The 15931-nt window shown below is 39.3% G+C and overlaps 2 protein-coding genes across 3 annotated transcripts in view; one reads left to right on the top strand and one right to left on the bottom strand.

Annotated features, from left to right (window-relative positions):
• Positions 1-705: 705 nt before the first annotated feature.
• On the bottom strand, positions 706-9152 carry MRPL15 (mitochondrial ribosomal protein L15). Its single transcript, XM_060243791.1, has 5 exons — positions 8861-9152; positions 8070-8227; positions 4250-4415; positions 1644-1767; positions 706-1163 (listed from the first exon to the last, which is right to left on the bottom strand). Exons 1-5 carry the CDS (start codon positions 9086-9088, stop codon positions 826-828), a joined length of 1014 nt encoding a protein of 337 aa, XP_060099774.1. The 5' UTR covers positions 9089-9152; the 3' UTR covers positions 706-825.
• Positions 9153-10424: 1272 nt separating this feature from the next.
• LYPLA1 (lysophospholipase 1) overlaps positions 10425-15931 on the top strand; it is a 35965-nt gene continuing 30458 nt past the window's right edge. The window contains exons 1-2 of one of the 2 annotated variants that reach the window (XM_060243793.1): positions 10425-10654; positions 15670-15701. In XM_060243793.1, coding sequence (XP_060099776.1) covers positions 10586-10654; positions 15670-15701 — 101 coding nt within the window. In that variant the 5' untranslated portion in view covers positions 10425-10585. Of the gene's footprint in view, positions 10655-15669; positions 15702-15931 lie in introns of those variants that run through there. The other variant, XM_060243794.1, reaches the window with a different exon arrangement.

Raw genomic sequence — 15931 nt, forward strand, 5'->3', positions numbered from 1 at the left:
TTTTCCACTTATATCCCATGACCCTCAGAATGATTTTTCCAGGAAGAAGCTACAGGAACAGAGAAGAATGCAGAAAAATTCTGTGCCTTATGCACAGTTCTTCCATGCAACTGCATGAATTCCAAAGGGGAAAACCCCCAGAAACACATTCAGGATTTGTTGTACACTTGGAGTCCTCAAATATTAAAAGAAATATTACAGGTAAAGTCTTTGGTACCTTACCTACATGACTCAAGTACAGGATCAGATTAATTCAGGTGAATGGGGAAAATGGTAAAACATTGTCTCCAAACTTCTACAACTCCATATTCTGCTTTGTACTGATGCAGCTGGACCAAAGTCATATAGCAAAAACAAATAAATGGAGGGAACTGGGACAGTACTAGAGTCTGTTTCCAACTTTAGAAAACACTACAGTGGTTAAAGCAAGAGACGAGGTGGAAATAGGAAGCAGGACTGCAAAGCTGATATGATCTGCCATGTTGCCTCAAAACTGGAATGATTTTTTTCTTTACAGTGGGCTGAATATATATTGCAACAGAGATTACTGCTTTATACATACCATAGAACATATGGGAAGAAGCTGAGAAAAAAATAGCAAACACAACAAATCTTAATGACGAGATTAAGCTACACATAAATGCATCACTATATTGAAGAGTTAAGGCTACTTATTTACTAGACAACTAAAAAGGAGCCATTGTATCTGCTGTTGTATCATTTTATTCATATTGACTAATTAGAAACCAGAGATACAACTTCTAGTTATTTAATACTCAGAATCCCTGTAAGACCTAGCATTTTCTCTCTTTTCCAATACTATATTCATGAGCTGTAGTATTTCAGCAACTTCTCATCTGTTGGTTTCAGAATTTTCTTTTCTGACAAATTTACTACCCAGCCTGGAGCAAGGCCAAAGAAAATCTGTCTAGGGTCCTTGCGTGTGCTCAGCATTTGGAAGAGTTCATCTTTTGTAATATCTGGTAGGACATAACCGTATTTCTTGGAAAGTTCCAGCCTGGCTTCAGGAATCTTTGATGGATCTGCCAAGTACCCACGATTCATTGGATCTGTATAGTAACGGACAAGATCTTCAGGAGGAAGCATACGCTTTGGAATAGGCTGACCTCGCAGAAAAAATGGCACTGGCTTGCAAAGAACATCTGGGCACAAAAAAAAAAGAAACGCAAAACAACAGAGATACAGCATTAGCTACTGTGCATCAGTAAACCCATTTCTCTGACAGCAAGTGAAAAAAACAGCCATAGTGGGGTGAATCCAATCATCCTCTAAGTAGCCTATTGCCAACTGAAGTGGCTCTTTCTTCAATGCAAGACCCACTTAATTTGGAAGAAGGCTTCAAAACTTGAGCCTGAAGGAAAGGTGGAGTATAACTATTTTAATAAACAGACAGAAAAATATTGTTCAGTGGAATAGTAGGATCAGGTGGGATCCACCACAGTATTTCTGATCATAATATGCAGGACATGAAGACTGCATCAGTGGATCATAAAATAAAGAAACTTTTCTTCATCTTTTGGAAAAAGAAAGTCTTTTCCTCAGGAGCCATCAAAAGACTGGCTTTACACATTAATGAAAAAGATGTGATATAATACATGTAAATTCTGACAGAAAATTCTTACCCAAACTTCTTGGATCATAGAAGGCTGTAGTAATAACACCACCATTTTTTTCAACTGCGGCAATGGCTAGCTCAGAAGCCATCTGTACTTCAATATTTATTTTTGCTGCAAAGTTATCAGCACCCTATAAATTAATTGAATAATTATGGCACATTAATATCTACCAAGTTACTTTTTTAGTTATTGTGCTTCACAGTGGGCAGTAAATGTTTTCTCATGAACATAATAACCATTACACATCAAAAGAAGAATTGGGAAATTCAGAGAGACGCTGAAAACAAACTCCTATAAGATACTTTCTTTTAAAAACAGTTAAATGTTTTTTTAATTCTAAGTTTCTTGCACTCAAAATATATAGCTTGAAAATAGTATGAGGAATCTTTCAATTATTCCCAATAGAAAAAGTGAGAAATTTTAAGGAATACTTGGGGTAGGGAACTCTCCTCTGTTGTACACATATACAATATTTTCAAGAAATTTTAATAAAACTGTAATAATTTGGCAACAATTAATAATCTGTAATATGTTTACACAGCTGTACAGAGTTTTCATAAAGTTAAAACCAAATATGATGAGCATAAGAGAAGCCATGTTAGACAGGCCAATGGCCCATCCAGTCTAACACTGTCACACAGTGGCCAAAAACCAGTAGCAATGAGGAGATCCACCAACAGGGCCAGAACTCCAGAATCTCTTCCACTGCAGTCCCCCAAAGCACCAAGAAAACATAGCATCACTGCCCCAAACACAGTGTTCTATCTGTACCTTGTGGCTAACAGCTACTTATGGACTTGTTCCATGTGTTTATCCAAACCCCTCTTGAAGCTATGCTTGTAGCCACCGCCACTTCCTGCGACAGTGAATTCCACATGTTAATTATTCTTTAGGTGAAAAAGTATTTCATCTGTTCCTCTTGCCCCATGACTGCTGAGTTTACTTGGGAGCTTTTGATGAGGATATTAAATAGATAGTGAATTCCATCAACTTACCCGGTATTGACATTAGACTGACTGGCATGTAATTTTTCCTGGATCTCTGGGACCATTTTTATTTCAAGATGGGGGTTACATTAACTACCTTCCAGTCCTCAGGAATGGAGGCAGATTTTAGTGATAGATTTCATATTTTTGTCAGGAGATCCACAAGTTCAGATCTGAGTTCCTTCAAAACTCTTGGGTGTATGCCATCTGGGCCTGGTGATCTGTCAGTTTTTAAATGTGCAACTAGAAATGTTGTCACCTGCCCTAAGCCCTGTTGTACAGAAGATGGTGGGTCATAAGTCAAATAAATAAATACACTGTCCATCTGTAGTAGGACCTCTTTTTTCATCTCCTCAAGTTGACTCAGGTCTTTTGATTTCTCTCTTGAAACTGGTGGTCCTGGAGTGTGCAAGCATCTCCAATCTTTCAGTGAAGACAAGAGGCAAAAAATGCATTCAGCTTTTCTGCCATTTCCCTGTCATCTTTTAGTCATCTTTCCCTTTCTTCTTTTGGTCATCCAAGGGTCCCACTGCCTCCCTGGCTGGTTTTCTGTTTCTAATGTATTTGAAGAGTTTATTGTTGAACTTTATGTTTTTTGCAATATGTTCCTCATAGTCCCTTTTTGCCTCTCTGATCACTTAGTTGCATTTTATATGGCAAAGCTTGTACTCCCTTTTTATAAACCTCACTCAGACTAGCCTTCCACTGCTACGGCAGTCCTATCTACAGTGACTCTATGAGAGTGTCTGTCCAAATAATGTACTTTTGCACTATGAAGTTTATTTTTTGTTACCTCTCAAAGAAAAAAGCTAAAGTTAAGTGTGATATGGTAGCATATAATGCAGAGCTCTGCAACTCTTTCTCTTTGCAATTCTATTTTTCTGAGAGAAAATGCACATTTTTATGCTTTCAAATTCATTAAATATGTCAAACAGTGTAATTGTATATTCTGACTAAGCTATAAATGATGGATGTTATGGTCTTTGATTAATACAAAGAGTTTAGATTTGACAGAAAGTATTGCATATATTTCAATTGTTCTAAAAAAAGGATCCCCCCTGCTTTAAAAACAGGTGGGGAGTTCTTTGGTTTCAACATTTCCAGAAATTTTACATCTCCATTAAACACCTGTTTAATGTTTAACTTGTTTAACCATCTTGTCAGACTGACAGGGTGCAGTATGAATTTCATTAAGAATAACTGTAAGGTTAGGATTAGGACCTTTATTCTCTGCACAACTGGATCTTATGAATTTTATTACATTCACTTTTAGAATCTATAAGTGTTACTTGACACAAGTCAATTATATCAAAAATTTCAATCATTCACAAACTGGATTACAATTAAACATTTCCTCTATTTATATTTTCTTCTGCATGTAGTTGCCAATAATATAATTACTTTTGATATTTGAGTTCTCTTGCCCAGCAGTTGAATATAGAAACCAACTGAACACACCCAATTTTTATTAGTTTATGGTGCCCTCTACTGGACTCGCTAGAAGCTTCTCAATTTAAAATAAAGTGCACCTTTTTAAATGATGACAACTCTGAATCACTCAGAACTATATCATACATCTGCAATTTCAAAACTAAACAACACGGAAAATCATATTTCCAAACTTACCTCTTCTATCAGCTGTACACCATAATGTCTTTTGAGTGGCTGTATTGTTACACCTCTGCAATTAACAAGCTGGGTCAAATCTAATGGTTGTGTGGGATCAACTCTGCCAAGGTCAATCAGGTACTGCAGTTTTCTGAGGCTGAGGGGATGGTATTGACGCCTGAGGCTGGAGAAAACATTAAAGAAGAGAACACAGGTTTCAGAATGCTCATCTAATGGAGTTGGGCAAGAGCAGTCCTGCTAGACTGTACGCTAAAGCTACTGTCCCAAGCATCCTCATCAGAAAATTAAATTCTACTGAAATGAGACCCACTCTGAAGTTAACAGATTTAGGACCTAACTGTCTAGCTTAAGTCTAAGCAAATTAAACTCTACCACTGAACTACTTTCAAAGCCACGAATACTGGGGTGGCTCCAAAGTACTAGGAGTCAGAAAGGTAATTCTTTTTCCCATTGCCCCTCATTTGACAGCAGGCTCTGAACACCAGAAAGATGGTGCCAGAACTTGGGGGAGCTACATGGATAGCAGCTATGCAATGCAGGAGGTTGCAACAGAATAATTAAATTGTCCCTCCTGACTGCTCTGCCTAGTGGCACTTCCAATGGGGCAATAGGCTACACTGGCAAAAGAGGCAGAGAAGAGCAATCTCATTCACTTTCCCCTTTTCAGTGCAGCTTCCTGTGTTGCAGTAATCAATTCATGCAGGTCTCCCTAATCCTCAGCTTGATCTCTTTTAGGCTGCTGAATGAAGGGGAAAGTGGGAAAGATTCACCTCTGCCAACATCTTCTATTGATATTGCACAGAAACTAACCCACTACCTCATCTATAGCTGTTCTGAAAAATTTTCCTTTAAACACCTAGTTACAGATCTGTTACAAATTTAAAGGCAAACGAACAGCATTACACAAACTGGTTATGAAATATATTACCTACTTGGTGGCCACTAACACCTGCTTCTGCAAAAGAAAAAAAAAACAGAAATACAAAAGTCTTAACCCACATACTTTATTTCCTTCAGTTAATTATGTGGAATGTTGTCCTTACTGTTGAAATAGAAAATCCAGTGGCACCTTAAAGACTAACAACATTTATTCCAGAATAAGCTTTCACGAGTCAGAATTCAATTCTTCAGATGACTTGAAATTATATTCCATGTTTTTAATGGAAAATTATAGCAGGAGGTAGAGGAAAGGGAATTGGAGGCAGATTAGGGGTTTGGTATGGTTCCCATCATAAATCTTGTTTTCTGTGTAATGAAAGAAGTCAGAGGTTTCATCCCCTCTTTCATATGTTGTAGATAAACAAGAAATGTAATTAGATAGGATAAACAACAACTAATTAAGGATGCCGTTTGAAAGATGGGGAAATTAACTGATGTCAGTTACAGCACAATACAATGTGTTAAGAAGACACACCTGGTTTTTTCATGTTGACAGCATTCTCAGTGCCCTCTCATTTCAATAGTACAAGACTCAGCTGTACCTCTAATTATCTTACTTTTGTAAGAGAGCAGAGGATAAGGTCACATAAGTTTACATAGCTCCCACTATTAACTGGAATACCAAACTATACCTTACAATCTCTTGCTTGCTACTGGAGAAAATGTAACTTCAAGCTACTCATTTGCTGTACAGTTGGGTTCAGCCTTAGGGGAAAATGGATGGAGCCTAACAACAGAGTTTCAATTATTTACTCTCAGTATTCCACAATTAAGGATACATTTACACATCAATCTCCAATTTTGATAGATTTGCTTTACCATGTCTTTCCCCTCAGAATTAAATCCAAGCAAACTATGGCCATATAAACTTGTTATTCCTGCTTGGTCCTTGCATCCGTTAAAATGTCTTCATTATGTTGTATGCTGATTTGCTGCTCACTCTCTGGCTATACATATGAACTGGTAACTGCCTCTGACTTCACTATGGAAGATGGGAGGTGCTTAGCCATCCCAGAACTGCTGATTTCGGGAAGAGGGGTGAATGACCTGAGTCAGATTGAGGCAATGAGAGTGGAGGTCCTACCACTGGACAATTAAAATCTAACAAATTACCAGGCCCAAATGGCATACATTCAAGTGCTATGAAAAAATTCAAATGTGAACTTTTGTCTACTGACAAAAAATATTCAATCATTAAAATCTATAGAACTGGAAAAGTGTTTAACTGCATTCTAATTGCATAACTATGCGAATGTATCTCAGTCTAACTGTAAGCATGATGTACTAATGTTATCTAATTGTTTTGCCTTTCTATATATACTTTTGAACAAAGTAGGAGTCAAGTCACCTTTAAGACCAACAAAGTTTTATTCAGAATGTAAGCTTTTGTGTATAAAACTTTGTTGATCTTAAAGGTGAACTTGAGTCCTACTTTGTTCTACTACTTCAGATCAACACAGCTGTCCACTTGGAACTATATATACTTTTAAACCTACTGTCCTGAGAAGAAGACTGGAGTTTAATAAAGTTTATCTGTGTGGTTTTGAAAACTACCGGGTTCCATGTATTGAGCTCCTGAGAACTGCAGGTTGTTTGGGTAACTGAGGGTACAAAAAAGTGTTTTTGAAATATATAAAAGAAAATCCTGCCTCAGCCCCCAGGACTGGAAAGTTAAAAGGGTTACAGCTCTTGAGCTTGGCGAAACAGCAATTGAGAAGTGACATGATAGAGGTTTGCAAAATTATGCATGGGATAAAGAAGGCACAGAACAAAGTACTTTTCTCTCTTTCTCACAATACAAGAACTCATGGTCACTCAATGAAATTAATGAACAATAAGCTTAGAACAGATCAAAAGAAATACTTTTTCACCTAAAGAGTAATTAACATATGGAATTCACTGTTGCAGGAAGTGGTGGTGGCTACAAGCATAGTCAGCTTCAAGAGAGGATTGGATGCAATGGAGCAGAGGTCTGTGAGTGGCTATTAGCCGTATGGTATAAATGGAACACTGTGTCTGGGGCAGTGATGGTCTGTCTTCTTGGTGTTTATGGGGCTACAATGGGAGGGCTTCTCGAGCCCCAGCCCTGCTGGTGGATCTTCTGATGGCATCTGGTTTTTGACCGTGTGACACAGTGTTAGACTGAATAGGTCACTGGCCTGATCCAACATGGCTTCTCTTATGTTCTTAAGTGTGTATGCACACAAACAGTAAAATTGTATAAAACTTTGTGGGTCTTAAAGGTGCTACTGGACTCAAACTTTGTTCTACTGACCAAACAATATTTGAAGTTAAGAGGGGTTTTGTACTAACTTTTCTTCCAGCACTGAAAAACTGGCATGGAAAACAGATGTTCCTCCCTATCCTATAGCTTCAGACCAGGGAAAAATTGGAGAGAATTCAGTCTCCCTCCTCCTTCCTTTCCCTAGATCTTCATAGATAGCTGTGTTTTTACACAGTATTTCCCATTTATTTCCCTTAAACACTACATAAAAAATTATTTTAATGCTTTCTCTCCAAATGTAGAAGACACCATTTTAATAAGAAAATTACTCCTTTTTCTTATTTGAACCAGGTTCAAGCATGCTTTTTGAATAGCTGCAGGTATATGCATGAGAGCAAACACGTACAAACGAATACACATATCTGTAGTGATGCGTAGGTAATGCAAGAGCACATAATTTTAAATAAACCCTCTAGTGAATTTACAGTTGGTAATGTGGCCCATGGATTGAAAAAAAGAGAAAAAGTGCTTAACCATACAAAATTAAAATAGTGTGTTCTACATTTGGAAAGAAAGCATTAAAATAACCATAATCTGGATTTCAGAAAATGCAAGCTGCAAAATACATTTCACCCAACATAATCACAAACTTACCTATGTCCCTCATTGTAGCCGTATTTTGGAATAGCCAGATAAAATGGAGTCTGACCTCCTTCAAAGCCTAACCGAGGCCGGGTTCCTCTTTGTCTTTCTCCTTTGTGACCTCTGCCACTTTTTCTGCCTCCGTGTTGCCCACGTCCACGTCTCTTTTCCTAAAAAGCAATAATTTTACATGTTTGTTACGTAAGGTTCCTTGGTGAAAATACACACACACACACACATATATATATATGCATGTCTCCCCTGTACTCCAAATTAGAGAGTGCAATCTACTTGTGCTTCTGTCCACACACACACACCACTTTTAAGACAACACATCAGAGAAAGATGGGCTTTTACCAGAACGACGTGCATCACAACATACCGACTAGCTTTTAAAACACCACAGGATTCTTTGTATTAGCGTAGCTGACTAAAAGAACGACTAGTGCTCATACAGGAACAAATGCGGTTACTAAAAGACAAAAGCCGAGGTATCCTTAAAATCTAACGGACTCTCAAACAATCTAAGAATTAATAGGAGTGAAGGCCACTGAATCCCAGTTGGTGCAAAACTAGGCTGGATTTGCTACCTTTCCTTTTACACCTTTAACAACTGTACGACGCGGGGGGGGGGGGGGACCGGAAAAACTGCTCGCGCACTCATTAAGAGGACAGGAGCCCTACCTGGAAGAGAAGTTACTAACCCGCAGAAAGGCCCAGGAAAGAAGAGAACTACCAAGCGGCCGGAGCAGTCAACAGAGAGGCAGGCCCGTAGCTTTCTCGGCTCAAGGAGGTCAACTTACCCGTTTCCTAGCGCCATCATTAGGCCGCAGGTTGACGAGGCTGACCCTGGGTAAGGTACGAAGCAGCTCTAAGGCCTTGACTCTGTTGACGCCGCCACCAGCACCAGACACGGTCGCCATTATTAGCAAAGCCGGCAGGAGCGGCGGGAACGCGAAAGCGTCGCCCCTGAAGCAAGGCAAGAGAGCGCACGTCGCGCACGCGCAACATACCAGGCGAGCTTCGACCATAGAGTGCAGATGAGAGTGCCATAGAGTACTCCGATGAGTATTCTAGCAGTGCCTTCAGAGTTGCACTATAAATCTGTTGCAAAGGAAATAAACAGGAGCCTTGTGGTGTCCTGAAGATCTAGACCTCGAAAGTTTATGATAGATTAAAAATAGTAGTCTTTTAAGTGCAAGAATGATCAGATAAGTTTGGAATTTTCATTTTATGTTATTAGAGCATTTTATCGGTATGCAAATGAATAGGGTTTAAACCGGGTTTGCATTCAGCTGAACACTAAACTGGAAGCAGCGAGTTGATGGACATGAATGATAGTTCAAGCAATGCTCTGTCGCTGCAGTGTTTTCAACATGACTGTTTGATTCCTGATGATTTACAGTGCGATCCTATGTAGATTTAACTCTGCCTAAATCTACTGATTAGCATAAACCTGCATCCGATTGTGGTGTAAATTTTAATCGCAGACAGTGCATCAAAAAGTCCCGCACAAAACATAGCCAGTTGACTCCTGTTAATATTAAACTCACTGGATTGCGTTAATACATGGATATTGTTAATGGTCTGTGCAGATAACGTTATATATTCCTTCTATTCTCCATCTATATATTGATGAAACAGGCGTACTGCGTAGTATGGAGACATGCACCGGTGTCGGTATATTTCGCCAATAAACGAGTTGAAGACAACTCTTAAAAGCTTGGGTAGAAAGTGTTTGTAACTTGTAAGCAACAGTCTGTCAATCGTAGCCCCAGTTTGAAATGTAAGTCATGGGGGGGGGGGCGCGCCCCCGCAAACTACAAAACGAGGAAATGTTACTGAACTATTACAGCACTGTCGTAACCTACTCTCGTACAATATGGGGCAATAACGCTACTGCATTTGTGTCTGCTGCGCAACAACTGCAAAAAAAAAAAGGCACCGTGTTTACACACACATTAAAGCTGCATGATTGCCTATATTTACTTCTGGGGGAGGAGATCGCTGCTTTGACTTCTACCCGTCCCAGACCCCTTTGAAATTAGAGGAAAGGCAAGACCGCTTCTCGCACCTCGCCAGTTGTCACTTCTAACGAGGGGAGACAAAACATGATGCCAAAGGAACGTAACAAGGAAATCTTGGTGTGCGGCCAAAAGACCTTCTATCCCAAGGTTTGGTAGAAAGGTTTCAGAATGCCAATTCCACCCGTTCATCAATGCTTGGTACAACCAATTGAAAATCTAACGGGCAGTCGCGCACTCGCAGACGTGCGCGCGCTCAAGTCCGTCACCCGCGCCACTTTCAACGGTTCTTCTGGCGCTGAGTACGCAGGCTAAGCAGAGAGAGGGCGGGGCGGGGCAGGGCAGCCTTTGCGGAGCTTTCTCTCCATTTCCCAGCTCCCTCCCTCTTCCTTTTCCTTCTTCCAATCCGTTCCCCGCTTTGCCTGTTTCTCCACCCTCCCCAACCTTCCTCCGGCTCCCCCTCCCTCGCCAATTTCTCACTGGTCGCTGCGGAGAGTCCAGTGTATGTGCGGCAACAATATGTCGGCCCCACTCCCTGCTATCGTCCCGGCCGCTAAGAAGGCCACCGCCGCGGTAAGTGGAAGCTCAACCAGCCCCTCACGGCTTTCGTCTTGTGAGGGAGGAGAGAGAAAAAGCTCGGCAGGGCGGGGAGAGTCGAGTTCCGCTCTTGGAGGCCGGCCACGCAAAGCGCGCTTCTCCCGCTGGTGCCCCTGGCATGACGGCCTGGCCGGGTAGCCTGTGGCGCGGCACGCTCGGTTGCCCCCTAGCGGCCGTGAGCCCGCTCCTCTTCCAAGCTTTTGAACTGGTCGAGACACTTTCTGCGCTTCGTTAGATCTTGCGTATCGCGCTATTTTTGTACAGCGCTACGCGCTGCAAGTGCTTTATAAGGCACAATGCGCACGAAATACCCGTGCTGTGTCTGTGACCCCCTTCCTTATTGCCTACCTCCTTTCAAAGTACCTGTCAAGGAATACACCGCGATGTCCTCAGGCTGTTATATTTTGTAACTGACTCTTGAAAAGGGGGCGTTCTGTCAGTGGTGTTTGTCGCCTTGTTAAAGCTAAAGGTGCTTTGAAAGAGAGTGTCCGCTTGATGGCAAGGCAGGCCGGTTTCGTAAGAAATTGGTTTGTCTTTGCTTTTACAAACACCGTGGTAATTGGAAGTACACGTGAACAAATCCATTTGTTAGTGGTGAGGGCGGTGTTTGCTTGCTGTTTGACTGTGTCAAAATCGCTTTGAGAACCTCCTTATCCTGCCACAGCTCACCGCGTCCCCTGAAACGCAGTCCTCAGGTCTGCGAGACACAGGCCGGGATGCATTATGGAGACTTTGTAGGATGGAGAATCTACAAAAACCACACATCTGCGAGATTTGGTTGTAATCTATGATACCTAAAATGTTGAAGAAGTTTGAATGAATAAATATGCTTACTGCATGTCTAGTAGGGACATGTCAAAGCGACTAGACTTTGGTAGATTACGCCTGTTTTTAGCACAGTTCCTCTGCTATTGGAGAATTTTTATTCGCTTCACTAGCTTTTTAATTGTTGTATTGTGCAGCCCAAAAGTGCTGATTTCAGCACAGTTGGAAGAGTATAATTGCACCTGCGATTGAAGTGTTATGGCTATGTGAAGGCCATAGTCACCCAGGATTGCATTATAACACAATGGTATGTCATTGTAATACAGCTTTGAGCTCAAATTTTCCTGTCAAATGAACTAATGTTTAACCTGCATGCTAAACAATTCTGCGAACACTAGTTTTTTCCCATGAGGATTTCTTTTATATGTTTGCTGGTATAACCAGTTCAGTTTTAACCTTTAGGAATATGAACAATGGCTAACCCTTAGAAATGATCGCACAAACTTTTCCTATAATTGGGCATATGTTGTAAATAAAAATATGAAATAGTAACATTAGGCATTTGTTGATCATAGTTAGAATTATGTCACTTGTTGGTTTCCTCTTTTTAGATTGTTATGCTACGATATGGGCAAGACCTACAAAATAATTTTTGGCCAAATAGTTTGACTAAATTGTTGCCAAATTCATTGCTTTCATCATGATAACAGTGCTACTGGAATTAGAGAAGGTTGAAAAAGACCTGAGAAATCACAAAACATTCATGTTTTTATAAGTAGAGATGTAACATTTCTGGAAATTTTGAAGCTCGGAAAAAAACCCGTTTTTTTGGAGGGGGGGATGGATGTTTTTTTGAAAAATTGAAAAAAAATGCAATATTAGCACTTCTTTTCCAGATTGAAAGTCATTCTGTTACTTTAGGAACATAAATATGACTATGGCCAATTTTACTTGGCATGAAATTATCACAACTAGCATATTAAAAATATAGTGTATCCAAACAATTATTACAAACAGAATTTACTTTTAAAATATTTATTTGTAATTGTAACAAATGGAGCAACAATCTCCCGAACTGTTTACTAGTTCATGTGGAACAGACAAAAAACCCTCCACAAAACAATTTGTAAAAATTCGGAAGTAACATTCATATTTCTTCTCCACAGTATTAAATAAAAATAAAAAACTCATTCTCATGAAAAGAATTGAAGAGGGGGGGGGAGTATATAGAAGGGAGTGTAGGTCTAAGTTTCAATGAATTGGCATGACCGTCCTAGGACTTGCTTGTCCTCAGTGCACAGAAATTAGCATAATCTGATACCATACATATTTTTTAGAAATGATTTTGAAAATATCTGAACCCCTTGTCTTAAAATATTTTATTCATCATATTAAAATAAAACATTCCATAATCAATTTCTTTTCTATTCTTTTTTTCAATTTTTTTGGGGGTGTGGGGGGTGGGGAGGAAGGTTTCAGGAAAAAAAATCAGGAAGAAACTGGTTTTTTTTTTTTTTTTTTTCCGGTTTTTTCCCGGGTCTTCACATCTCTATTTATAAGTAGAGCTTGTTGCAACAAACTATCTCCTTTAGCTGTCTCCTTCCTAAGTGTCTGAACATGAGCACTTGCATTAAAATAACTAACAGTGTGATCAACAGCTAAGAGTTATTTTAGTGCCAGTTACCATGCAGGAATGTCCCAAATAAACAGTATCAAGAATTCATTTGCTTAAAGCACAGTCTGAAGCTTGTTTACTTGTTATGTTCAGTGGGATTTAATAGGATTGATGAAAATACCTTAATGTTGAATAGATGTTATGAATATAGTTCTACTGATTACCAACATTTATAGTTAATTTTCTGAATTAATTTGAGTAATGCAAATTATTTAATAGGTTGGCATTGCTGTAGGCTCTTGAAGACTACTCATCATTCAAGTAGAAATAATAATTTTTTAAAAACCATTCCTCCCAGGTACATGGGAGGGACGGTGGCTCAGTGGTAGAGCATCTGCTTGGGAAGCAGAAGGTCCCAGGTTCAATCCCCGGCATCTCCAAAAAAGTGTCCAGGCAAATAGGTGTGAAAATCCTCTGCTTGAGACCCTGGAGAGCCGCTGCCAGTCTGAGAAGACAATACTGACTTTGATGGACCAAGGGTCTGATCCAGTATAAGGCAGCTTCATATGTTCATATATGTTCATATATGCCCAGTTTAACTCTTCTGATCTGCAGCCTGCTGAGCTTCCCCCTTGTTTCCAAGATTGCACTACAAGGGAGAAGACAATAGTATTACTCTAGCTTTGCTTCTGATAACCTCTGGGTTCTTAGTAGAGATATGAAAGGCTGGAAAATTTTGGGGGGAAAGCTTTCCCAACGGCAATTTTTCCAATGGGGGAAAAATGAATTTTGGGGGAGTACTGGGGAAAAATGAATTTTGGGGGAGTACTGGGGAAAAATATTCCTGTAAAATATCTTCTTTAGAACAAGTGAAATGCTTTTAAAGATAAAGCTGGGCATGCTGAAGACCAAGATGCATTTCTGGGCCTAGGAGGATGCCTAATCTTCATGAGGGGCTTTCATTGCTTGTCAACTGATGAATACTTCCTGTTGTCCTTCTGAACTGATTTGGGTTTAACCTTTTCACCTCTCAGTCACCCTGACTCCACAGATTGGGCAAAAGGTAGCTTGTTGTCCTGCCTTGCTGGAGGAGAAAAAAAGATCAGAAGTGGGGCAGGAACTTTACAAAGCCTCAGAGAAACTTTGAAAAGTTTCATTAAGGACTGAGTGGTCTCTAACCAGATAGCAAAAATTAAGGTAGATGTGCATCAGCTTGTAGTTTTCTCAGGTATTGGGTATATACTTTTGCTTGTATAAAACTAAGGCATTTATAACTGTTAAATTCCACAAAATGTCAAATATTGCAATTTTATATTCTAAGTAGATGATGAATTTTATATTGTTAAAGCAGTAAAATAGGTTTGATAAAACAGTAAATATTGTATATATTTCAATTTTCCCTGAATTTCCATTTTTCTGAGGGGAGGGGAAAGCTTTTTCTCAATTGGTTTTTCCCATAGCGTCACCATTTCCAGAAATTTTACATCTCTACTTCCTAAAAATATGTCTGTGAGACCAACTGTGACATTGCCAGTAAAGGCTAACTAACAGCTGTTTCATGTGATGATGCTTCTATATGAAGTTTGCTTGAAATTGCCTCCATTAGTGGCTGCTTTACTGTGTGCTGGTTTACTGCATTGGATACCCCCATCCTATGTAATGTATCCTATTTTTAAAATGTGAAGCACAGTCCTTTGCACGTTTCCTTGGAAACAAACTGTACTTCAGTGCAGCTTGCTTCCAGGTAAGAATGCATAGGATTGTAGTCTTAGCCCCTCTTCTGCTATGGACATTGAACATGTTGGTGCACATTTTTATAGGCAGTGATGCAATGATCAATGATTTATAGGCAGTGATCTGTTCAGTGAGCCCCCCCCCCTGAAAATATACAGAGCACTTGTGATGCAGAAGCAGTTTTGAATGGTACTTACAGCTGCATTCTGCAAAGACAGAAAACAAAGGAAATTAAGAGAGAAATTTAAAAGGATTTAAAAAAAAGCCAAACAATGCTGGATCTTCAAGTGTGGCTCAACAAATGAGCAGTATTGCTTGCATTGTGTAGGGGGTTGGACTAGATGACTCTGGAGGTCCCTTCCAACGCTATGATTCTATGATTAATATATATGCAAAATCAAGTAACACTTTATAATGAATAACGCTACTAAAAAAAATCAGTACAGATAAATATAACCAGAAACTAATCTTATATGAGAAATAAGTATTTTAATAATAATATGAAAATAATGCATGGAATTCTTTTGAAAGGGACTGTTAACAGATTTGTAAACAAGCATAATATAATAACCTTCCATATTCTTCCAAATATGAACAAATTTGAAGAAGCGATAAGTTCCCAGCGTGTAGAGAAGTGTATGACTTTTGATATATTGAAGCTGTTGGTTGGGTTATAATACTTGTGAGAGGACTCTTCAGCTTGCTGCAGGATCTTCAAGTCTGATTACATAAGTTTTCATTCATAGACTTGGGTCTTTAAATTGACTGTGTTATCTTGTATTTATAGATGGAGTGAGCCTGTAATGTCAATGCAGCCATTAGCTGATCACATGTAATTTTGAACAAATATTCTAATTCATATGTTGTTGACTTTTAGGTCATATTTCTTCATGGATTAGGAGATACAGGGTAAGAGATACATTTCTTAACATGATATCAGCCCTTGAAAGTGCATTTTGCAACTGTTGAATTATAAGGAAAAATTGTAGTTATCTGCTTTGTTAGGGGCTCTGCTGTGCTGCATATTTTCTTAGTTAACTGTAGATTTCTAAGTTAACTAAATCTCCTGAGTTATTAATTTAGGGGGTTGGCTATAGTAAGAAATCCATGCTGACATTTTAGGTTAGTTCATATTAAAA

This window comes from Heteronotia binoei, chromosome 7 (assembly GCF_032191835.1).
Source record: "Heteronotia binoei isolate CCM8104 ecotype False Entrance Well chromosome 7, APGP_CSIRO_Hbin_v1, whole genome shotgun sequence".
Classification (NCBI taxonomy): domain Eukaryota; kingdom Metazoa; phylum Chordata; class Lepidosauria; order Squamata; family Gekkonidae; genus Heteronotia; species Heteronotia binoei.

What these genes read in the sequence shown, in the direction of transcription:
- MRPL15 (XM_060243791.1), bottom strand. Translation starts at nt 9,088, where the DNA reads ATGGTCGAAGCTCGCCTGGTATGTTGCGCGTGCGCGACGTGCGCTCTC. An exon ending in ATGATGGCGCTAGGAAACGG is followed by an intron (nt 8,228 to 8,860) that starts GTAAGTTGACCT and finishes ATTGCTTTTTAG; the next exon opens with GAAAAGAGACGTGGACGTGG. An exon ending in CTATGATCCAAGAAGTTTGG is followed by an intron (nt 1,164 to 1,643) that starts GTAAGAATTTTC and finishes TTTTGTGCCCAG; the next exon opens with ATGTTCTTTGCAAGCCAGTG.